Raw genomic sequence first — 24,045 nt, 5'->3', positions numbered from 1 at the left:
CCCTGTCTGCGGTGTACTGGTAACATGCCACCTGCGGGCGTTTAATGCTGTTCTCTGGCTCTCTCCCTCTCTTGGGGGGGAGGGATAGCTCAGTGCTTTGAGCCTTGGCCTGCTAAACCCAGGAGTGTGAGTTCAATCCTTGAGGGGGCCATTTAGGGATCTGGGGCAAAAATCTGTCTGGGGATTGGTCCTGCTTTGAGCTGGACTAGATGATCTCCTGTGGTCCCTTCCAACCCTGGTATTCTATGATTCTTGAACAGCTACATCTCTCCCGCTAGAGTGTCTGGTTTCTATCAGGGTTTCGTTAGCCAGGGGGCCCTTGCCAGATGTGCCCCCAGCCACGTCCTCCTTCCCGGGGGCTCCTCAAGTGGAGGGCTCGGGCTGAATTTCAGAAGTAAAAATGCCACAGTAAAAGGCAGGCTGCAAACTGCCTATTTCGGTCCCTTTTTTCCCTGCACGCGCTCCTGGAGCCGAGCGCAGCCTCGCCCCCTCCCCGCTGTATGTTTTCGGGACAGATGTTTAAAACTTCAATCCCGGGCTGGCGCCGGCGCCGGCGCGGAGATGCATTGCGGCGGCACATTCCAATCCGCAGGGAGGGGAGCGGGGCACAAAGCTCCGGACTGAGCGCAGCCCGTGCTCTGCCGTAATGCGCTCTGCGGGCTGGGTGCCGGTGGCGCTGCTCTCAGGTGAGGGGGCCGGGGGCGGGGCTGCAAAGCTGGGGAAGCCGGAGGGATCCGCTCAGTGACTCGGTCATCTGCGGATGCGGCGGCCAGCGGCGCAAGCCGGTCCCGGGGTGGGGGGGAGACGCGGGGAGATCAGGCCGGTGCGCGGGGTTCAGGCGGCCCGGCAGAGAGGAGGACAGGCGGGTGCTGCCCGGCGCATAGGCTGTCTTTAAAAGCCCCGCACTGGGGCAGGTCAGTTTCTCGGCTGCAGTCGCTGGGGGCGGGGCGCAGCAGGAGGAACCTGTCGCTGTTTCAAAGGAGCTGGGCTGCAGCTTGAAGATCGCTGTGTCCCCTCCTGCCTCCCCGTGGGCTCCTAGTGCCGTCTTCACACCTCTGGGCTCGGCGGGGTTAGCTGGCTCTGGCCGGTAACTTGCAGCTGCCTAGCAAAGGCGACGGGTTTATTGCTTCCCTCGTTGTTGTCACTGTGGATGAATCTGCCCCCGGGTGAGTGAGCGGGAATCAGTCTCCATGAGTGAAATTACTAAGAAATGCAAAATGTGGTCCGAGTCACAGTGACTAAACCTATAATCCTACTAGCAGGTAGGGCCGGCTTTAGGCCAATTCAACCAATTCCCCTGAATCGGGCCCTGCGCCTAAGAGGGCCCCGCGCCCAAGCCCCGGTAGGGCATACCCGTGTGGCCCGGCTTCCCCAGGGGGCTATTTAAAGGGCCGGGGCTCCAGCTGCCTCTGCTGCACCCCTTGCCCTGCCTGCAGCCAGCCCCTACCTCCAGTCAGCCCATGCCCTGCCTCGAGCCAGCCCCATGTCCACTAGTGCCCTGCAGTTCCCACCTGCTTCAATGAGGGTGGCAGGGAGCAGCTGGGACCCACACATGTGCACACCAGCTAGGGTGACCAGACAGCAAGTGTGAAAAATCGGGATGGAGGTGAGGGGGTAATAGGATCCTATATAAGAAAAAGACCCAAAAATCGGGACTGTCCCTATAAAATTGGGACATCTGGTCACCCTAGCACACCCCCAGGGAGTGGGGGGACCCACACATGTGAAACGGAGCTCATTAATAACCAATCAACAGCATATATGATGCTATGTACATAATATATAATTGTATTTATATAGTTATGGAAAGTAAATAATACATGGAAGAAATGAAAGGCTTTTTTTTACATGTTTTTTTTTTTTTTTTGTTAGTCATCCCTGCCGGGGCCCCGCCAAAAATGTTCTAATTGGGCCCCGCACTTCCTAAAGCCGTCCCTGCTAGCAGGGGAAACTCCCCTGACGTCAGATAGTTGACCCGGGTTTTTAAGACGATGCGCCAATATCCCATTTCTTTTAAACGGAAGGAAAATTGGAACTTTACTAACTTTTATAATAAGCCACGAGTGTTGTTTCTGGAACACATCTCTGGGAAATTACACCAAACATTAGACAACTCGGTTGCTGTCTGAGAAATCTCAGAAAACAAAGGCAGCTCAGCAAACCCAATGAAGAATTGTTATATCTCTTTGCATATGGGAGCTAAAGACCTTGATAGAACTTTGGTTTCCCTCCGTGAACGATTTACCATCCAGCATGCAGCCGAACTGTGGAATAATGATGGTTCTCCTTTTACTATTATTTGATATTTTTTTTATCATCATCTTAGGTCACTTAAATCTGGTTTTCAGCTAAACCTGATCAATTGCTAACATCTGTGTTTGTGTAAATGTTTTGCAGAGCAAAAAGATCAAAAGCAATGATGTAACCATTGGACTTGTCTGTAACGCTTGGGAACAATTTTACTTTGGAATATAGTATTCCCAGGTTTCTGTGACACTTTTCCTTCCTCCTTCTCTCCTCAATAGATCTTTCTCCTAATTCTTGGGAGGACTCCTCCTTGTTTTTGCTAATACAGACTAACAGGACTACCACTCTGAAACCTAATTCTAGGGGGCACCCCACCCACAAACTCTCACTTTCCCTCACTGGATATTTTGGTTACAGTAGGTTAACAGGTTGCTGATTAAAAGTAGTAAAACTTCTATAACAAAGAGCTGGATAATATTTGGAGGGTTGTTCTGTCTCTTTCTTTGTTTCTCGCACACTTTGGGGAAGCATGCAGATCACATAGTAAGAAATCAGGGTGGATTGATTTAAGTTAAGGTTCTTTAAATCACCAAGTAGAAAGCCTGCATTTATATCAGCAATGTTAATCAACTTTTCTGTTTGTACTTCAGTTTTCTAAAGAAAGGTGCACTCTCATTTGTTACATAATCATTAAAACGTGTGGATTTACAATGAAATAGAACCTTTAGACTAGTTTTGGTACCTAGACTGGTACACTATAACTATTTATACATTTATGTAAGCAATGATATGGCTAATATTAATTGTTACACTTTTAGTATGTTAGAAAATGGTGACTGGTTTATTGCTTATTTACTGGATAATTAACTTCTTGCTCATGATTTGTCAAGTTGCATTAGGATGGTAACTGAAATTTAATGACAACACAAAAAACAGCATATAAATTATTGTATTAAACAAAGCAAGTGCTTACTAGACTACATGACCTGTTGTGCCATATTTATAAAGTTTGACCTCCAAAGTTAAATGCATTCGCCCTAATTTTTTAACTCCGTTTATGACAGAGGCTCATGTATTCAGCATATTTGTTTTTATTTAAATATTTTAAGAGATTATAAATTTAGGCATTAACAAGTTTTGTATTCAGATTTCATTTTAAACAGGTTTGCTTTGGAAAAAATCTTATTAGAATTTAAATAATCAAGAAAAAATCCAATTTTTATTTTTTTCTTAAAAAAAAAAAAATCATTGACTCATTTCCTACAGGGTGGAAAGAAAAGACAATCCTCAGACCTGAAAGGCACTTTGTTTAATTCTGTCTGCTTTTCAGTTGTCTCCCTTTCACATTGCTGAGCACATTGGTTGTATATACCATTAGTGTGTGCAGAGAGCAGGGCCGGCTCCAGGAACCAGCTTGGCAAGCAGGTGCTTGGAGCGGCCACTCCGGAGAGGGGCGGCAGGTCCAGCTATTCGGCGGCAATTCGGCGGATGGTCCCTCACTCCCACTCATAGACTCATAGACTCATAGACATTAAGGTCAGAAGGGACCATTATGATCATCTGGTCTGACCCCCTGCATGCTGCAGGCCGCAAGACCCTTCCCTGTACTCTACCGTTGAAGTCCCCAGTCCTGTGTTTTAGTGACTTCAATCGGCTGAGACCCTCCTGCTAGTGATCCCTGCCCCATGCTGCGGAGGAAGGCGAAAAACCTCCAGAGGCTCAGCCAATCTACCCTGGAGGAAAATTCCTTCCCGACCCCAAATATGGCGATCAGTAATACCCCGAGCACTCAGAGGACCTTCCGCCGAATTGTTGCCGCAGATCGCGATCTCGGCTTTTTTTTTTTTTTGGTGCTTGGGGTGGCCAAAACCCTGGAGCCGGCCCTGGCAGAGAGCTTTCAGAATCTAAAGCACCAGCAGTGCTGTTAGTGTCCGCTACTTGGATATGGTAGGAGAGAGCTGAAGGATCAGCCTTCCAATCACAAAAATGATAGTGGTTAACAAATCCTACGAGAGGCGAAGTGTAGGGTGTGTGGGGGGCATGTGGAGTCACTACTCAGTTTTCAAACTTCTTGAGCTGAGTGCCCCCCTCCCTTTGAGTTATAGTTTTTGGTTGCGCTCCCCCTTCCCCGGGTGGCCTGCGGAGGTGAGTCAGGGAGTGGAGGGTGACGCTCCCTCCCCAAGCCGCGTGGGCCTGCCCAAGCTTCCAAACATTCCTCCCTACACGGATGTGCCCCACAGTTTAAAAATCTGTGTTGTAGATCTAGAGATGAAGCATGGGGCAGTCACGGGCCCACCCAGCCTTTGAATTGTGCCTCCCACTATCAATAGTTATATGTTGCCTTTGGTGATGAGCTGAATGTATGAGGCTCTGGGGACCGCTGCTGCTGCTGGAGGAGTGGGATCCCCTCAAAGGCTGGCTTGAGGGGGTGCAGGAGTCAGGGCTGGGTGTGTGTGAGCGGAGTACAGGAGTCACAGCTGGGGGTGCCGGGTCTGGGAGGGAGTTAGGGTGCAGGAGCAGGCTGTGGGGTAGGGTGCAGGGTCTGGCCAAGAGTTAGGATGCAGGAGGGGGCTCAGGGTTGGGGCAGGGGGTTGGGGTGTGGAGCGCTTACCTGGGGCAGCACCCTTTTGGTGTGAGGGGTGCAGATGGGGATGTGGGGGTGCAGGAGTCAGGGTGGGCTGGGAGTGTGGGGGGTGCAGGAGTCAGGGCTGGGTGTGTGTGAGGAGGGTACAGGAGTCAGGGCAGAGGGCTGGGGGTGTCAGCTGGGGTTGTGGGGGTGCTCCCTGTCCCACCCCAGCCCCCTGCCCTGAACAGCTCATGGCAGGAGGTTGGGGGGGGGGGGTATGTATAGGAGGAGTGCAGGGGCCCTGCCTTTGCTCCACCCTGCTCCGATTCCACCCACTTCTCCAAGGCCCCGCCCCCGTCTCTTCTCTGCTTCCTCCCCGGAGCATGCTGTGGCCCCACTCCTCCCCCTCCCTCACGGAGCGACCTAAGCACTGGCAAACAGCTGTTTGGTGGTGGGGAAAGTGCTGGGAGGGAGGGGAAGGGGTGGGAATGGGGCACGCTCGGGGGAAGAGGCGGGGTGAGGGGGGAGTTTGGCTGCCGGTGGGTGTGGAACCTGCAGCAGGACCGGAGCCCCAGGTGCTGGCAGGACCATGCTTCTGGCTCTGGGGCCCCCTGTCATGCGGGGCCCCATGCCAGGGCACTCTGTGTTTTACTATAAATCTGCCTCTGCCAAAGACTCTGGATGATGATTAATTTTCTTTTACTGCACCACACATGTTGACTGCTTAACAAACAACTATAATGATTACATGCAAAATGTGATGCACAAATTATCTTATGAGGTGGGAGGGGGCAAAATCTGGCTTTTAATGGAAGGCAGGTTACAACTTTAAGTGAGGGGTGGCTTCTACTTTACCATAGTAACTGAGTCTAATCTTAAATATTGCTGTTTTGTTCTTGCAGTGGGGATGGTTTCTGCATGTCAATCCACTGGTCTTGCACCAACAGGAGACAGGGTGGTTGGTGCCGTGGGCTGCACTGTGGTGTTCCCTGGACCAGAACACATTGACATCACTGGGGTTGTACGGTGGGAGTATAAACAAAATGAAAATGACCCTGAACTGACTGTCGTACTTTATTATGTGGCATCACCGAATCCGGAAATCTTACCAGAGTATAAGGATCGTGTTGTATTTAACATGTTCGACTGGTCCCTGGGACTGAAAATGCAACTGGCAGATCAAGGCCTGTACAGATTAAGGAGAGAAGAGGAGGAGAAGAGTGGCAAATGGATCAAGCTGGAGGTTATAGGTAAGTGCCATGTTCGTTAATCTTTCGTCCATTTGTGCTAATTTCATGTCAGCTTTTCCCTATCTAGGATTGGACAGCGGACATGCTGCATAGAGGCTGTGATGGGTTGGATCACAGAGACCCCCTGGGAGCTGCCACCTGATGTGCCATGACTACTTCTACCCCTGCTTTTCCTACCAGCTCGGGGCCTCAGCACCCTGTTTTGCTGAGCCAGACACTCCTGTCTGCTCCAACAAAGATCCAGGGTCTGAATTACTTGCCCCAAAGCTGCAGTTTACCTGAAAGCAGCTAACAGAAGTGTTCCGGTCTTTAACACTCAGATGCCCAACTCCCAGTGGGGTTTAAACCCAAATAAATCCGTTTTACCCTGTATAAAGCTTATACAGGGCAAACTCATAAATTGTTCGCTCTCTATAACACTGATAGAGAGGTATGCACAGTTGTTTGCTCCCCCAGGTATTAATACATACTCTGAGTTAATTAATAAGTAAAAAGTGATTTTATTAAATAGAGAAAGTAGGATTTAAGTGGTTCCAAGTAGTAACAGACAGAACAAAGTAAGTCACCAAGCAAAATAAAATAAAATGCACAAATCTATGCCTAATCAAACTGAATATAGATAAGATCCTCCCCAGTTCCAGAATGCTCCCTTTTACAGACTAATCTCCTTTTAGCCTGCGCCCAACAATCACTCACACTCCTTGCAGTCACTGCCCTTTGTTCCAGTTTCTTCCAAGTATCCTGGGAAGGTGAAGATGCTCTCTCTTTAGCCAGCTGAAGACCACATGGGGAGGGGTCGTAGCCAGGTTCTAACATCAGGGGAAGCGAACACATAAAAAAGGGCGCCACCTGACATATCAAATTACTAATTACATACTTTTAAATTCATTATACATATTTATTTTGTACTTAAAATAAAAACACGAGAATGATATTGTTTTACAAGTACTTGAGCCCACTTGACAAGTTTTATTGTCTTTGGGTCTGGCTTCCATCCCCTCTCCCCAACTGTTGCAGCTGTCTGGAGGTGCCTGCCTTCTACACCTTCCTCATTCATACCTCATTCATTCAACAGGGCAATTGATTAAGGGGTGAGGGGAAATCTTAGTCTGTTCTTAGCAAAGAGACATTTTTCTTCTATCTTATTCTATCCTTAGGGGCTATAACATTATACCAAGGGCAATGCAAAGTTTCTACATGAGGCTTTGATACAAAGTTTAATGAAAACAGAGGTCACACGTGGGTAGACCCACTACAAGGTTATATGAAGAGGCACAATGTAAAGTCATATGAAAATTATTAGAGATTTATCTACAGAAGCCCATCATGGGGGCTGGCTGGCCGGCCCTACTGCTCTCCTGTTCTACAGGATCAAAGGTGACTCTAGGTACCAGAGCCATCAATCCATCACCTCTCTCCAGTGCACCATTCAGTCTAAATAAATAATAATAAAAAAACCTCCCAAGTTCCATTTACTGCAGCAAAATGTCTTCAAAGGAGACAAAGGTATTACCAGTGACATGCACAAAATATCAACTACAAACCCATTCAGGAAGGCAGTGAGCAATTCCAAGTGACTGAAGGCTTAGTGCAGAGAGGCAAGATTGATGGCTGAGGGCTCGAATTAGGTGTCTGGGTTTTATTGATGTAGCCTACATTGTGCATAAAAGAACCTGTGGTGAGAGGTACTGGGGAGCACCCCACCAACCCAGATATGCACGGGGACTGCATGATATGTGAGAGGGATTCAGTGGGGACCAGGCTATCTTCTGTGCCGGCATGGGGGAGGGAGCTGATCCTGGATGTATTTTTAGTGAAGGGGGGGGGCGCGAAATCAGATTCACTCATCTAGGAGTGTAACCATTGGATAGGCTGTGGGAGTGCGGTGCCCCCTAGTGGCTGGTTCCACTTACTCACTACCAATGAGGTAGTTCCCTTGGCTCAAGGAGGTTGGTACTTGTGGGGCTACAGGTCCAGGGTACAATCTCTGGGGCAGGGGGTATTGTAAATATAGCATTTAAAGCAGCCAATCCTGCTGCTGCTAGAGAAAACTCAGCTGCCATCTTGGAAAGCAGACATGAGCTCTGGAGCATTTCCCATTCTTTAAGGGGCATCTGCAGCTTAGGGGATGGGCTTCTAGATAAGGCAACAGACTGGGTCTTGGGAGATGTAGGTTCAGTTCCTGCCTCTGCCACAGACTCCCTGGTGGGACTTTGGATGAGTCACTTAATCTCTCTGGGCCTCAGTTCCCTGTCTGTAAAATGGGGATAATACTCCATCCTCTGTCTGTTTGGAGTGAGGGGACTGTCTCTTACTAGCACAATGGGCCCTCATCTAGCTGGTGCCTCCAGGAGCTACCTTCCTAATACCAGAAGGGTTTTTTCAGACTCTATAGGTCCCCTTCCATAAAGGTGACCTGACTGAGTAGAACAAGAAGGGATCAAACCCAATACATATGTGGGAGGTGGCAGGGGTCTAGTGGATGGGGCACTGGACTGGGAATCAGGAGAGCTGGGCCCTGATCTGAGCTTTGCCACTGACCCATTAAGTGGCCTTGGGCAAGTCACTTCCTCTCTCTGTGCCTCTGTTTCCCCTCCCAACCTGGGCCTGTCTTGCCCACGTAGATTGCAGGCTCAGTCTCTTTCAACGTGACTATACTGGGGGTCCAGATCTTTGTTACGGTCTCTGAGTGCTCCTATAACACACATCCTGCAATGGCAGAATGCTTCTAAATTGTTCTAGTCCAGACCCAAGACAGCAGCATCTCCCTGACCTGGGCCAAAGAGGGCCATGTTTCCGGAGGACCTAGTTTGCTGTGTCACCAGGGGCTCAGGGACGCAAGCGGGGGCCAGGCACCTCTTACAAACTCTGCAGCTTCAGCGTGCCCAATAAAGATCTCTCTCCTACAACTCTGCCTCCCCTCACGCCCCACCCATTAGTGTTGCTGAAACAAACCTGAGGGGTCATCGTTCCCCCTCCTTCAGCCCCCACTCCAAATGCCAAGGAAAACTTGACACTCAAGTGCATGGAGGGGGTGTCAGAAGCTTGTCCAGAAGAAAATGACACGGCTCAAAAATTATTTGGATTCACCTGTATTCAGTGGTGAGCTGGAGAAGGTTTGCATGAACCGGGTGTTAAATTTAGAAGCTGGTTTAGAACTGGTTGTTAAAGGGGTGGGCAATTGGGAGAGGGAGGTTTTTCTGTCGTTACACTGGCCCGCAGGCCACATCCAGCCCACCTGAGCTCCCGGCTGGGGAGGTTCCCCTGTCTTTCCCCTCTCGCAGAGCCTCAACGTGCCCCGCCACTGGCACCAGCACTCTGGACTGCTCCTGGGCAGCTCTGCAGCTCCTACCACTTTGAGTGGCATGGAAGGGGGTGGGGCTGCGAGCTCCAATGGGCCGTGCGACATCCATACACGCTGCTCTGAGCAGCATGGTAAGGGGGTGGGCTGGGGCTGGGAGGAGGGGTTGGATAAGGGACAGGGAGAGGTTGGAGGTTCTAGGGGGGGCGGTCAGGGGACAGGGAACAGGGGGGTTGGGTAGAGGGTGCGATCCTGGAGGGTCTCAGGAGGGGGTGGTTAGGGGACAAGGAGCGAGAGGGGGGGTTGATGGGTTGTGGGTTCTGAGGAGGGACAGGGGGTCGGATGGGGGAGACGGGGCTTGTACTCACCGGGTGGTTCCCTACCAGGACTTTGGTGGCGGGCCCTTCACTCGCTCCGTGTCTTTGGCGGCTCTACAGGGCCTGCCACCGATGTGCCGCCAAAGACCTGGAGCGAGTCAAGGGCCCTCCGCTGAAGAACAACCCTGCCCTGTCCTGACTCCGCCCCCTCCCTGCCCCTATTGGACCCCTCCCCAAATTCCCGCCCTGGCCCCGCCTCTTCCCCAGCGTGCCGCGTTCCCCCTCATCCCCCCCCTCCCAGGCTTGCCACGAATCAGTTTCGCAGGGCAGGTGCTGGGAGCCAGGGCAGGGGAGAAGCAGAACATGGTGCTCAGGGGGAGGGGAAGGAGGAGGAGGCGGAGGTGAGCTGGGTGGGGGCTCGGGAGAGGGACCGGGGAGCTGGGCTGGGCTGGGCTTTCCCCATGGGCACTCCCTCCAGCCCCGGAGCACCCAGAGTGCTCAGTGGGGGAGTAGCTGCTGCCCATGCTCCCTCTGTAGCTACGCTTCTGCTCCCAGGGGTTTAAATAGACTTTCTCTTGTGGGTGGAGACCCCCCTCCTCACCCCTATGCAAAGACCAGCTCCAAGATGGAGTTTAGGAGTCACCTGGGCAAGTCACATGTCCATGCATGATTCTCAGTTTTTACAGGTAGCATTCAATGTTTACATGCTACCTTGAATGTCCTCAAGTAGACTTCTTATGTGGATTGGAGCATTCCAAGATCCATTGTCCTTTAAGTGTTTCTTGATTAGGTACTTAATTTCAGCATTCCTTTCTCCAGGAACTGACCAAATGCTCTACTAAGGTTATTTAGAAATCAAGCCAGTACACAGCCAACATTCATAACATTCATAACTTCGAATACAAAAATGATACATGCATACAAACAGGATTAATACATTCAGTAGATCATAACCTTTGAGATATGTTACATGGCATATGTAGCATAAAACACATTCTAAACATATTTCCATAAAGTCTTATGGGAGATACCGTCACAGAGGCAATAGGCATATATTGTACATATGGACCCTGCACTGTCACACACTGCATTCTTACACTATCTACATCACTTCAGGTGGTGAGAAGGATCCACATTATATATCCGGTTTGGTCTATTTCTCCAACCTTTACCTCCCCAAAAAGGACTTCAGCACAGTATTCCTGGGAGTGGGCAGGAGGATTTGTTGCATGGGTGACATAGAGGGGAACTCATTTCTGTGGTATTTTTGTTGTTTAATTCTGATGATGACTTGTCTTGATGTATCAGACATTGGTTACATTTAGCTTTGGAACAGGACAGCTTCTAATTTTTTTTAGTGTCACCCCAATTGCTCTTGAGTGAAATTTTGACTCACTAAATCTTGCTTCTAGATCTCAGGTTTGCCCATATTTACCATTGTACTGATTATTTTGAGGGGTGACTTATCAAAATGTAGTAACGGATTTTACTGGCACTTGAGCAATAAAACAATACACACAGCTTCTCTCCTCAAAATACAAAGGCAATTTTCAGGTAGGTAATTCTGCCTAGTGTTGAAATAGCCAATGATAATGGGACTCCCTATGGGATAAAGGAAGCACTTGAATAAGTATTTGCATCACATGGGCCTTAGTTCTTTACATCTAAACTTCGTCTTTGGATTTATATTTGAGTGCTGACTGTATTGGAGGAGGGTGGTCTCTTCATCTGAATCATCAAAAATGGCCATAGCTGGAGATGGGACATTGAACAGGGTGGGCCAGTGTTTTGAGGTGGCACTGAGCATTCTCTCTCTCAGGTGCTTGGCTGGATGGTTCTTGCTTAATGCTCAGGGTCTGACTGATAGCCAAATGTGGGGTAAAGAAGAAATTTCCCTACAGGGCAGATTGGCAGTGATCCTGGAGGGAGGCGGGGGGAGGATGTTTCACCTTCCTCTGCAGTATGTGGGTCACTTGCCAGGATTATTTGGGTATAGCTCATTTCATCGTTTGCCTGTCATTGTGGGGGCCTCAGGCACTAGTGGGCTTCTGTCCCTCTTTTTGTCTGCCTGTGGGATGTAACAGTTTAGTCTCCTGTGGGCTGGAATACTTTGGTCTCATTTGGTTGTTGGGTTTAGTGTGCGGATAGTAGGTGGTGCTGGCAGGGCCGGCTCCAGGCACCAGCCCACCAAGCATGTGCTTGGGTCGGCACCTGGAGGGGGGCGGCGCGGCGCTCCGGCCTGAGAGCGGGGCCGCGACTGGGCTCGCCATCCTCCCCCGGCGCTCTGGCCGCCGGGATGAGCGGAGCCGCGGTGGGCTCGCCGCCCTCCTCCCGGCACTCTGGCTGCCGGGGAGAGAGGAGCTGCGGTGGGCTCGCCGCCCTCGCCCCGGCGCTCTGGCCGTCGGGGAGAACGGAGCCACAGAGGGCTCGCCGTCCTCCCCCGGTGCTCTGGCTGCCAGGATGAGCAGAGCCGCGGTGGGCTCGCCGCCCTCCTCCTGGCACTCTGGCCGCCGGGGAGAGAGGAGCTGCGGTGGGCTCACCGCCCTCGCCCCGGCGCTCTGGCCGTCGGGGAGAACGGAGCCACAGAGGGCTCGCCGTCCTCCCCCGGTGCTCTGGCTGCCAGGATGAGCGGAGCCGCGGTGGGCTCGCCGCCCTCCCCCTGGCGCTCTGGCCACGGGGGAGAGTGGAGCCCCGGCCGGGCTCTCCGCCCTCCTCCCGGCGTTCTGGCCCTGGGTGCTGGTGGCCTGCAATAGACAGGAGGGCAGACTAGATGAACTAGCGGTCCTGACTGGCCTTAAACTCTGACACATAATTTATTCCCAGAAGCCTATTTATACTAACAAGTGTGTTCATACATTATCAGCAGCACCACCAATGCCAGGATTCCTGGACTGTTACACACATAGTCTAAAACAGCCAAAAAAACAAAGAAATAAATATTGCTTACAGATAGTGTCCAAAAATCATGTTTCATTCATTCCTGTGTTAATGGTACTAATAACACTATATTAAAAAAGAAAGAATTTTTAAAATTCATCCCAACTATATTTATTCTCCATTTCTTTTTGCAGTCATCTCAGCTAGGATACTGAACATCTATTAAGCCAGTTTGGCTTTCTCATTTTCTAGTGCTGCTAGTGTTTTGGTTTCATTTACTGCAGAGTGTGGTGTATTGAAATCCACATCAAAATTGTGATCTATCACTTTAAATTCTCTGGGGTTTTTCTGGCTGTACTTGTAGATGAGGGCTCTGTAGGGAAGAGTCTGATCAGAGTCAGTCTGCGGATAGATAATTTAGAAAGAGCTTCTGTTTTTTAAGGGAGTAGCCTGCTTTGTGTCTCTAGTTTTTGGTTCTGGTGTGTTAGCGTTCTGAATTCTAAGAAATAACTGACATAAATAAGTGACAACCTTCCAGCAAGAGTATTTGTTTTTATCTAACGTCTTTACGTGTATGCCGTGAACATAATGCATGGGAAAGTTACTTGTTTGAAATTGTTTCATTGGAATTTTAAAAACAATTATTATAGTTTTAGGTTTTATACTTGTTTTTAACAAAATGTAAAATGTGGGTCAAATTTAAATTGACAAGCCAAAGAACTTCATAAAACATTTGACAGTAGCCAGATTTAGCAAATACTTATGAGAAAAATACTTTATTTTATCTCCATAAGTGTACCTTTGAGTAGGGTTACCATACGTCCGGATTTTCCCGGACATGTCTGGCTTTTGGGGGTTCAAATCCCTGTCCGGGGGGAAATCCCCAAAAGCCGGGCATGTCCGGGAAAATCGGGAGGGAGGGCTGGCTCGGCCGGGGCCTCTTTGGCCGGGGCCGGGGTCGCGGGGCCGGGGGCATGGTGCCGGGCCGGGCGAGGAGCCGGGGGCGCGGTGCCGGTCCGGGAGCCGGTCCGGGGTAGCGGGGGGTGCGCGGGGCCGCGGGCCGAGCCGGGGTAGCGGGGGGTGCGCCGGGCCACGGGCCGGGGTAGCGGGGGGTGCGCCGGGCCGCGGGCCGGTCTGGAGTAGCGGGGGGGGGTGCGCCGGGCCGCGGGGCCGCGGGCCGGGGTAGCGGGGGTGCGCCGGGCCGCGGGCCGGGGTAGCGGGGGGTGCGCGGGGCCGCGGGCCGAGCCGGGGTAGCGGGGGGTGCGCCGGGCCACGGGCCGGGGTAGCGGGGGGTGCGCCGGGCCGCGGGCCGGTCTGGGGTAGCGGGGGGGGGGGTGCGCCGGGCCGGGGTAGCGGGGGGTGCGCCGGGCCGCGGGCCGGGGTAGCGGGGGGTGCGCTGGGCCGCGGGGCCGCGGGCCGGGGTAGCGGGGGGTGCGCCGGGCCGCGGGCCGGGGTAGCGGGGGGTGCGCCGGGGTAGCGGGAGGTGCGGGGCCGCGGGCCGGTCCGGGGTAGCGGGGGGTGCGCTGGGCCGCGGGCTGGGGTAGCGGGAGGTGCGCCGGGCCGTGGGGCCGCGGGCCGGTCCGGGGTAGCGGGGGGGGGGGCCGCGGGCCGGTCCGGGGTAGCGGGGGGGTGCGCGGGGCCGGGAGCCGGTCCGGGGTAGCGGGGGGGGCCGCGGGCCGGTCCGGGGTAGCGGGGGTGTGCGCGGGGCCGGGAGCCGGTCCGGGGTAGCGGGGGGGGTGCGCTGGGGGGTACGCTGGGCCGCGGGCTGGTCCGGGGTAGCGGGGGGGTGCGCGGGGTCGCGGAGCTGGGAGCCGGTCCGGGATAGCTGGGGGGTGCGCTGGGCCGCCGAGGGCCAGTAGTGCTGGGCGGGCCGGGGGTGGTCGGCCGGGGCCCGAGCCGACCCAGGCTGGAGCCGCCGGGGGCCAGCCTGGGCCGCGCCTCCTCCCCCCACACTCCCCCTTACCTGCTTCAGGCTTCCCGCGAATTAAATGTTCGCGGGAAGCAGGGGAGGGGGCGGAGATTTTGGAGAGGGGGCGGAGTTGGGGCGGGGCGTGGGCGGGGCTGGGGGCGGGGGCGGGGGCCGTGGAGTGTCCTCCATTTGGAGGCACAAAATATGGTAACCCTAGTTCATTTATCTTTTCAGAGTCTCAAGAACCATCTTCTGGCAGTCTCATGGTTGTGGGTGGGAGGAATTTTCTCACAGGTGAAATCAAAGTTCTGATTTCTACAGCAAATGACTCTAGCTGCTTAGGAAGACATTAAAGTCGACGTGTTCAGAACTGTAATGTAATATAGCGTAATACAAGGCAGGAGCATTAAGGATGCTATGGGAACCATAATTGGAAATGACTTGATTTACATTGTTTAAATCTCAATCATAATATTGCATTAGTAGGGATTTATTTACTTAGCATACACTGCTAATAAAGATCAACATTGCATAACTCTTTTGTGCCATCCAGTGCTATTGAAATGTATTCCTTTAAGACTGAGGATAATGTCTATTAATAGTTAAGGGATAGCTTTAAGTCATTCTTGGGAAATGCTGTTGCATTTTTTAGTGTTTAGGAATAATGACAGCAAAATGTTCCTTCTTCCAGAGCCCTTATCCAAGCCGGAACTCTTTAGGAACTCTTCCTTGGCAGGCTCCACCATTGAAATGGTCTGTAACGTGACCGTAGGTAGGGTGGATTCCTATCAGTGGAAAAAGGACCATAAGCCTCTCCCTAGGTCTGATCACTACCAACTCTCTTGGAATAACAGTGTACTTCTCATACTGAATGCAATACAGGCTGATAGTGGCTGTTACTCCTGCAAAGTTACCAATGAAGTTAGTGAGAACGAAACCTCCCTGGAATTGACCATTAGTGGTAAGTGAGAATTTCTCTTTGCAGTATTTTACAGTTTTTGTTGTTTTAATTATGGGAATTAACTTCATGCTGCTTTGGAGTGTATAAAATTGTGTGTGTATGCTCAGTGATCAGTGTTTATTCAATAATGGGCTACATTTTCAAAAATACACCCATGAGTTCATCTCAGGTGCACATCTATGCAATTCAGTATTTGAATGGGTCATTTCAGAGCTCTGATACTCTTAAGTGACTTCAGCAAATGTAGGAGTGATTGCACTCCTAAACAAGGGTCCACTTGTGCCATCAATGACTGGAAGTTAGCTAATGTAACACCAATATTTAAAAAGGGCTCTAGAGGTGATCCCGGCAATTACAGACCGGTAAGTCTAACGTCGGTACCGGGCAAATTAGTTGAAACAGTAGTTAAGAATAAAATTGTCAGACACATAGAAAAACATAAACTGTTGAGCAATAGTCAACATGGTTTCTGTAAGGGAAATCATGTCTTACTAATCTATTAGAGTTCTTTGAAGGGGTCAACAAACATGTGGACAAGGGGGATCCAGTGGACATAGTGTACTTAGATTTCCAGAAAGCCTTTGACAAGGTCCCTCACCAAAGGCTCTTATGTAAATTAAGTTGTCATGGATAAAAGGGAAGGTCCTTTCATGGATTGAGAACCGGTTAAAAGACCGGGAACAAAGGGTAGGAATTAATGGTAAATTCTCAGAATGGAGAGGGGTAACTAGTGGTGTTCCCCAAGGGTCAGTGCTCGGACCAATCTTATTCAACTTATTTATAAATGATCTGGAGAAAGTGGTAAACAGTGAGGTGGCAAAGTTTGCAGATGATACTAAACTGCTCAAGATAGTTAAGACCAAAGCAGTCTGTGATGAACTTCAAAAAGATCTCACAAAACTAAGTGATTGGGCAACAAAATGGCAAATGAAATTTAATGTAGATAAATGTAAAGTAATGCACATTGGAAAAAATAACCCCAACTATACATACAATATGATGGGGGCTAATTTAGCTACAACAAGTCAGGAAAAAGATCTTGGAGTCATCGTGGATAGTTCTCTGAAGATGTCCGCATAGTGTGCAGAGGCGGTCAAAAAAGCAAACAGGATGTTAGGAATCATTAAAAAGGGGATAGAGAATAAGACTGAGAATATATTATTGCCTTTATATAAATCGATGGTATGCCCACATCTCGAATACTGCATACAGATGTGGTCTCCTCATCTAAAAAAAGATACACTGGCACTAGAAAAGGTTCAGAAAAGGGCAACTAAAATGATTAGGGGTTTGGAACGGGTCCCATATGAGGAGAGATTAAAGAGGCTAGGACTCTTCAGCTTGGAAAAGAGGAGACTAAGAGGGGATATGATAGAAGTATATAAAATCATGAGTGATGTGGAGAAAGTGGATAAGGAAAAGTTATTTACTTATTCCCATAATACAAGAACTAGGGGTCACCAAATGAAATTAATAGGCAGTAGGTTTAAAACAATTACAAGGAAGTTCTTCTTCACGCAGTGCACAGTCAACTTGTGGAACTCCTTACCTGAGGAGGTTGTGAAAGCTAGGACTATAACAGCATTTAAAAGAGAACTGGATAAATTCATGGTGGTTAAGTCCATTAATGGCTATTAGCCATGATGGGTAAGGAATGGTGTCCCTAGTCTCCATTTGTCAGAGGATGGAGATGGATGGCAGGAGAGAGATCACTTGATCATTGCCTGTTGGTCCACTCCCTCTGGGAAACCTGGCATTGGCCACTGCCGGTAGACAGGATACCGAGCTAGATGGATCTTTGGTCTGACCCGATAGGGCCGTTCTTATGTTCTTATGTTATGTTCTTATCAGAGTTAAGCTTAAAAATGAATGGTGTAATATGGCTCCAAGTGCCAACAAAAAATAATTACCTAACTGAGAACCCAGGAAAAAGTGAGTTAAATAAATGGTCCCAGCCCAGGCTAGGAGTATAAATCGTCTCTAAATAGCTTGGCACCTGTATTGATCCTCTGTATTTAGCTGATGCATTTTCAAGTGAAAATATTTTGATATGGTTAAAATAGAAATTAGACTAAACCCACTGAACTATGGGAAGAGTTTGGAGTTGGGGGCTCTTTAATTTAAAATTTCAGTAAAGCTTTGTCTTCTATGTGCTATAGAAGTAAGTAAGTATGTAGGATGTTTAAAATTGCCACCCATCCTATAGGTCACTATGCAGTGCCATGTTACCTGGTGACAGTAATAGACTCTGGCTTGCAAATAGAGATATGCACCAGTTTAGAGAAAGAGAGAATACAGCCTGGCTAGAATACAGCAGTAGTATCACCGTTTATTTTATAAGTGATTTATTTTTAGCTAACTAACTAAACTACCATAAACCCCGCCTCAGTGATCATTGTACTAGTGCATTGTACCAGAAGTGAAAGGCACAAAAGGTGGGAGAATGCAAGTACCAGTGTATATAGGTGAGAGCTGAGTGATGGCAGATGGGGAAGCACTGGGGGAGTGGAGTCGAGTGAGCACAGAAGGACAATTGTTGCCCTGACTTGTTGTACTGAAACTCAGGGTACGTCTACACTACCCGCTGGATTGGCTGGTAGTGATCAATCTATCAGGGATCGATTTATCGCGTCTAGTGTAGATGCAACAAAATTGATCCCGATCGCTCTGCTGTCGACTCCGGAACTCCACCGTGGCGAGAGGCGGAAGCGGAGTTGATGGGGGAGCGGCAGCGGTCGACTCGCCATTGTCCTCACGGCCAGGTAAATCAACCTAAGATACGCCGACTTCATAGCTGAAGTTACATATCTTAGGTCTTGCATCTGAAGAAGTAAGGTTCTTACCCACGAAAGCTTATGCTCCCAATACTTCTGTTAGTCTCAAAGGTGCCACAGGACCCTCTGTTATATCTTAGGTCGACACCCCCTACCCTCCCCAGTGTAGACCTAGCCTCAGTCAGTCTGGCTTAATCAAAACTGCAGGAGTCATGGAAAAATTAGGACATCTGGCCTTTTTAGATCTGGATGACAGCAGGGTTGGTGGCAGTAAGGTTTACTGGCTGGAGAGAGACAACTTGCAACAATTATTTTCTTTTAAAATCTTCCAGAACAGCACTTAATATTCAAACTTGAAAGGGCAGATTGCAAAGTTGTTGTTTTAAAGGAAAAAGGCTATTTCTCTCTTGAGACATTTTCCACAAGTGAGGTTCAAAGAGTGACTGATCTGAAAGTGCTGTTTCTTCACACAGATTCTTCAGCTGTGGTTTCAAACGGAGTCATTTGGGGAGTTGCTGTCATAACTGCTGTCGTAATTCTAGTAATAGGTGAGTAAAAGGATTGTAACTTCCTTGCTATTGAGCCATTGATCACAGAACTGTATTTGGTTCATGGTGGATCTATGCTATGGGTTATATCAAAAAGATGGGGGAGGTGTGACCTAAAATAACACCGAGGGTTTGTCTTCTAGAAACTGATCACAGCTGCACATATCAGTTTCTCTGATTGTTTTACATATTTGTACCCAATGGGATTTAAAGCCGAAATCCTTGGGGAATTTTGCCACTGACTTCAGCTGGATCAGGATTTGGTTCTTACAGTGAAAATGAGCCTTCACGAAGGACAAAATTGTGCCTGGCCCTCTTGTGGGTGTGCAGAAGAAAAGGTGCAAGGAGTTTCCTCCCTCCAAAATGAACAACTGGCACAAGGAGCAGACTTAATTCCAGTCCCACAGCTAAGAGGAGTGAGGGACTGCTCCCTGAAAACATCCGCAGGAGTTCAAACTACTCCAGCAGGGGTGGGTAGAAAGCAGGTACAAACCTCTCCCCTGCACTGGCTCATGTACCTGGCTCAACATCCCAGCCCAATCCCTCCTTCAGCTGTTCCTGGAACAATGTAGCTCTGCACCTCGCCCAAGAGGGGCTAGTGGCTCTAAAGCTGTATTTAGCACAAACAAGAGGATCCACTTTATGTTCTGTTCAGTTGGCGGTGCCCATGCTTAGAAATTACCTGGGTCATCTGGGTTATTTGTAAATCTGTCTCCAAAGACAAAATATATGAACAGAAATGTACATGGTGCTTTTGCAGATGCGACACTTGTGCTAGTTCACTACCTCACTTTTCCTTTAACCCAGCCGCCCGCTGGGGGAAAGGACGTTGTACTCATAATGCATTGAAAGAAATTTTCCTCAAGGCCATATTGCACCATCAGTTTAATTCTTCATTTATTTCAATGGAGAGTTACGCTCAAAATTAGTGGCCTGATTGCAACTGAAGAAGAGCCTGCTGCTGCTTTTTCTAGAGTAGAGCAGAGTATAGGAGAGGAGGGCCTGTAGCACTGAGGCCTGAACCAGAGGCTGTGAACCAAAGTCAGGTCATGTATTAAAATAGATATTTACAAGTTCACTGTATTGCTAGCATTGGTAAAACCCAGACACTCTTAAGTAGCAACAGATACTGGGGGTGTGTGGGAACACTCTCCAGAAGATTATCTCAGGGACATCCTGACTTAACGCCAGATAAGAGGAAGTTTTGTCTGAGACAACTGGAGTATAATACAAGGGAAGGTAACAAGTAGATGTCATCATAAAACATATGAGGCAGTATGCAAGTTGTTTGTCTCAGTTAGAAATGTCAAGGTACCTCCCCTTAACCTTTTGTATGGTCGAAGAGACAGCAGAAATTCCTGCTGCTGACTGAGCCGTTCCTTGCCATGGGACACTCAGGTCTAGTGTACCTGTAACCACGGAGCCAGGGCACTAGTACTATGCCTTGAGGGCAATACACCTGGCCAAGTGCCTTTGTCACTGAACTGTGCCGGTGGTCGCACTTTATAAATCACATGGAGGTCTGCTGAAATAGCACGCTGCATTCTATGCTTGTGTTAACAACCTTGGCATGCCAGAGATAACACTGAGCATCAGTAACAGCTCAAAGCAGCTTCTGGACAGTGTAATCACGACAATGACATTCCAGCCTTCAGCACTTAGCATCCTTTTATACTTCAGGTCATAGAAGTCAAACTAATATTCACTGTTAAGACAAATTATAACAGCACTTTATATGTATAGCTGTTACACATTTTACCTGGGGAAAAAGAATCCATGCCAATTACTGTTCTAGTAGACACTCTCTTTACAAGTGCTAAGGCTTCTCCTGCCATTGCTCATTTTTTGGTAACAACTCCACTCTTCTTCCCCTCTTTTCAACTGTCCTTACAAATCAAACATTGTTTAAAGGGGCACTGTCAACTGGAAACCTAGTGAATTTCAAAAGAAACCTTTAAAGTTCCTGCCCTAGTTCCCCCTGCCAATTTTTGTGGTTTTACAAACATATTTCTCTAATTTAATGTTAAATACCTAAAATAAACAAGCAAAAAATAACAGAGAAACTTATTTTTTACTAATCTTTCAGATATAATTTTTTTTTGTTTGTTGCTTAGAAGTAGGTAAAAAACTTTTTAGGCAAAAGTATGTCCCTTTAAGTTTTTTGCTTTATGCACGATGGGGCTTCAATAAAATTTCTGATCAGCCGATTAAATATTGGGTGGGTTCAGTGAGCTGAATGTTTATGAATAAGTATCAGAAAATATATGGCAGCTGGATCATGAAAAGCCAGCACCAAAACCAAGGATTAGGATTTGGGGGGACACCTGGCAAAAGTATTCCAACTAATCAGTGGCTGGAATTAGCTTGTCAATGATGGAATGCAATCAGCTAGTCACTTGTAATAAACTAAATCTGCCATTCTCTCACTGCTGTGACATTTCCATCACAGGGTTGGGGTCAAATTACTGACATCCACAAGTATCTTGTGACTCGTAGAAATTGTGAAATTATTATTTCCTCCCTAGAGTTCTGGTAACTCTCTCTAAATTTGCTGTTCTGGGATGACCTCATTGGAATCTCCTCAATAGACTTATAACCTTACAATCTAAGAACATAAGAACGGCCATACTGGGTCAAAGCCATGGTCCATTTAGCCCAGTATCCTGCTTCTAATGGTGGCTGATGCCTGGTGCTTCAGAAGGAAGTAACAGAACATGGCAGTTTATCAAGTGATCCATCCTCTGGCTGTCATCAAGTCCCAGCTTCTGGTAGTCAGAGGTTTAGGGACACTCAAAGCATGGGGTTGCATCCCTGACCATTTTGGCTAATAGTCATTGATGGGCCTATCCTCCATGAACGTATCTAATTCTTTTTTGAACCCAGTTATACTTTTGGCCTTCACAACATCCCATGGCAACGAGTGCCTCAGGTTGACTATGCATTGTGTGAAGAAGCACTGTATTTCCTTATGTTTGTATTAAACCTGCTACCTATTAATTTCATTGTGTGATCCCTGGTCCTTGTGTTATGTGAATGAGTAGATAACACTTCCTTATTCACTTTCTCCACACCAGTCATGATTTTATAGACCTCGATCGTATCCTCCCCTTAGTCATCTCTTTTCTAAACTGAACAGTCTCAGTCTTTTTAATCTCTCCTCATATGGGAGCTGCTCCATACCCCTAATCATTTTTGTTGCCCTCTTCTGTACTTTTTCCAATTCTAATATATCTCTTTTGAGATGGGGCAAACAGAACTGCATGAAATATTCAACATGTGGACATATATAGCATTATTATGGTATTTTATGTCTTCTTATCTATTCCTTTCCTAATGCATTACCTGTATTTGCCTTTTATTGATTCTGTATAATAATGTACCCATTGCCTCTGGCTGAGGCTCCTTCAGGGAACCATCTGTGAATGCCAAGTGTCAGGACTGTTTGGAACTTGGGCCGGGGATCAGCAACCACCAGAGCCAAAGGAAATGAGTAACTGCTGACTTATTGATCATTGATTGAGTATGATGATACTAATAGAGATTTCCTTTCCTTCTCCATTAGCAGATGGGAACTTATACAGTGAATAAAAACTCTGCCGTGACTTCATCTGGATGAACAATCCCAATTTTCAAAGGACATAATGGAACAGAAGTGAATTATATGGTTTGCTTCTGCCCAGCAACAACCACTTCATAAGGCTTAAGACAGTCATCAGACCTCTTACAAGTCACAAATTACAAATCAGTGTTCTATGTCAGAAAATGCATCTGAAATCATCCATCTTGTGGTTTTTGGTTCTTTGACACGGAGTTGCCAATTGCCCATCCATGAACTATACTAGCACTCAGAACTAATTTTGGAAAATGCCTCTCCAGGAAAGAGGAGAGAGAGAGAGCTGCAATTGCACAATGGCATCTGAAAATTATAACTCAGCATTTCAAGTTATGTAGAAACATATTGCGTCTAAATTTAAACAAACAAGCAACAAAATGCGCAAAACAATAGACCTATAAGGTAGAGTGTTTAAAAGGACAGGTTGTTTCCTATAGAGCAGGGGTGTCAAACTCATATTGGGGAGAGAGCTAAAGTCTATTTTTAGTTGTGATCTATGAAGCAGGGTATAAATACAGATCTCTATGCAGTACTTCTCTGGATCCATAGTAGGAACTTCCCTTATGTTAATAGTAAGTCTGCCTAAAGGACAAAGATAAATATGGCTTTTAGTAAACGCCAGTGCCTTATTGTTGAATTCACTCTGTAGAAAAATATGCTAACTTTTCAGACCATGGCTATTTTTGCCTTTTGTTTCTCCTCCTTCCCCGTCCTCCTTTCCCTGTCTTTATGGCTTGTTTACATGGAAAAATTGACCAGAATAATTATTGTGGAATAAACTTATCTGCAATAGCTCCTCATGTGGACACTGGAATTTAAATATTTTGGAATTTATTCTGGAATAATTAGTGCGATTTGAACACGTAAATCATGTTATTCCAGAATAATTATATCCTAAAATAGTGTCCACCTTGGGAGCGATTCTGGTCTGTTTCCCTAAGCTTCTCCTTTCTTTCTTGCAGCATCTCCCAATTTCCCTCTTGTGGGCTTGACTCCCACTTTTTTCACCACCCAATCTGTTAAACTGAGCACTGACAGAAGCAGTGTGTGCCCACTGTAACTCAAGCTTGTCTCTCTAACCATCAGAAGTTGGTCTAATAAAATATATTACCTCACCCACCCTGTCTCTCTAATATCCCGGGGCTGACACAGCTACAACTACACTGCATACAGTGCCCGCTTTGCTGTGTCCCCTTTCCTTTTGCATTTGCCATCCTTTTGCTGAAAGGTGTTAATGGTTGCCATAGGTAGAGTCTTAGATCTGAAGACAAATCATAGACCTCATTCAGGACCATGGGGGTGCCAAGCACTCTCTTCCTGGCTCAACTGAAGGAACAATCCAGCTCCTTTTATGTAGTAAAACCAGCTGTGGGCTGTACCATCAACAATTTTTAAAATGTATTTGTAATAAAAATCTAGTAACTAAAACGGCACCATTAGGCTTGTTGACTTCTTTCCCCTGGGGTCTTTGAGTGGTGGTTTTTGGAGGCCTTACAACAGGCAATGGTACAAGCTTTTCTGTGTCTATGGTGTACTCTAAAATACTTAGCGCTCTCTTACTTATATATATATATATATATACACACACACCTTTTCACTACCTAATTGCAGGAGCAAACTACGCTTGCACCATCAACTTAGAGAGTTGGGCTTCTAAATTCTTGCACCTGCATCTGCAGACA

General features: G+C 48.0%; 1 protein-coding gene across 4 annotated transcripts; it reads left to right on the top strand.

The window, feature by feature from the left end:
• The first annotated feature begins 570 nt into the window (after positions 1–570).
• Positions 571–23,796, top strand: LOC128843455 (HEPACAM family member 2-like). Of its 4 annotated transcripts, none has more exons than XM_054040312.1 (6): positions 571–686; positions 5,716–6,063; positions 14,702–14,761; positions 15,159–15,428; positions 18,676–18,750; positions 22,316–23,796. In XM_054040312.1, exons 1-6 carry the CDS (start codon positions 647–649, stop codon positions 22,336–22,338), a joined length of 816 nt encoding a protein of 271 aa, XP_053896287.1. In that variant the 5' UTR covers positions 571–646; the 3' UTR covers positions 22,339–23,796. The 4 variants fall into 4 exon arrangements, with proteins under 4 accessions (XP_053896287.1, XP_053896286.1, XP_053896289.1 ...); XM_054040311.1 differs by having other exon boundaries at positions 572–686; positions 22,313–23,796; XM_054040313.1 differs by lacking the exon at positions 571–686 and adding an exon at positions 788–1,166 and having other exon boundaries at positions 22,313–23,796.
• The last annotated feature ends 249 nt before the right edge of the window (positions 23,797–24,045 follow it).

Source organism: Malaclemys terrapin, chromosome 9, assembly GCF_027887155.1.
Source record: "Malaclemys terrapin pileata isolate rMalTer1 chromosome 9, rMalTer1.hap1, whole genome shotgun sequence".
NCBI lineage: Eukaryota > Metazoa > Chordata > Testudines > Emydidae > Malaclemys > Malaclemys terrapin.
This window is presented reverse-complemented; position numbering and strand designations above follow the sequence as displayed.

Coding starts and splice junctions, on each gene's coding strand:
- LOC128843455 (XM_054040311.1), top strand. CDS start 647: ATGCGCTCTGCGGGCTGGGTGCCGGTGGCGCTGCTCTCAG. Junction 687..5,715: donor GCCGGTGGCGCTGCTCTCAG/GTGAGGGGGCCG, acceptor TTGTTCTTGCAG/TGGGGATGGTTTCTGCATGT. Junction 15,429..18,675: donor CCTGGAATTGACCATTAGTG/GTAAGTGAGAAT, acceptor TTCTTCACACAG/ATTCTTCAGCTGTGGTTTCA.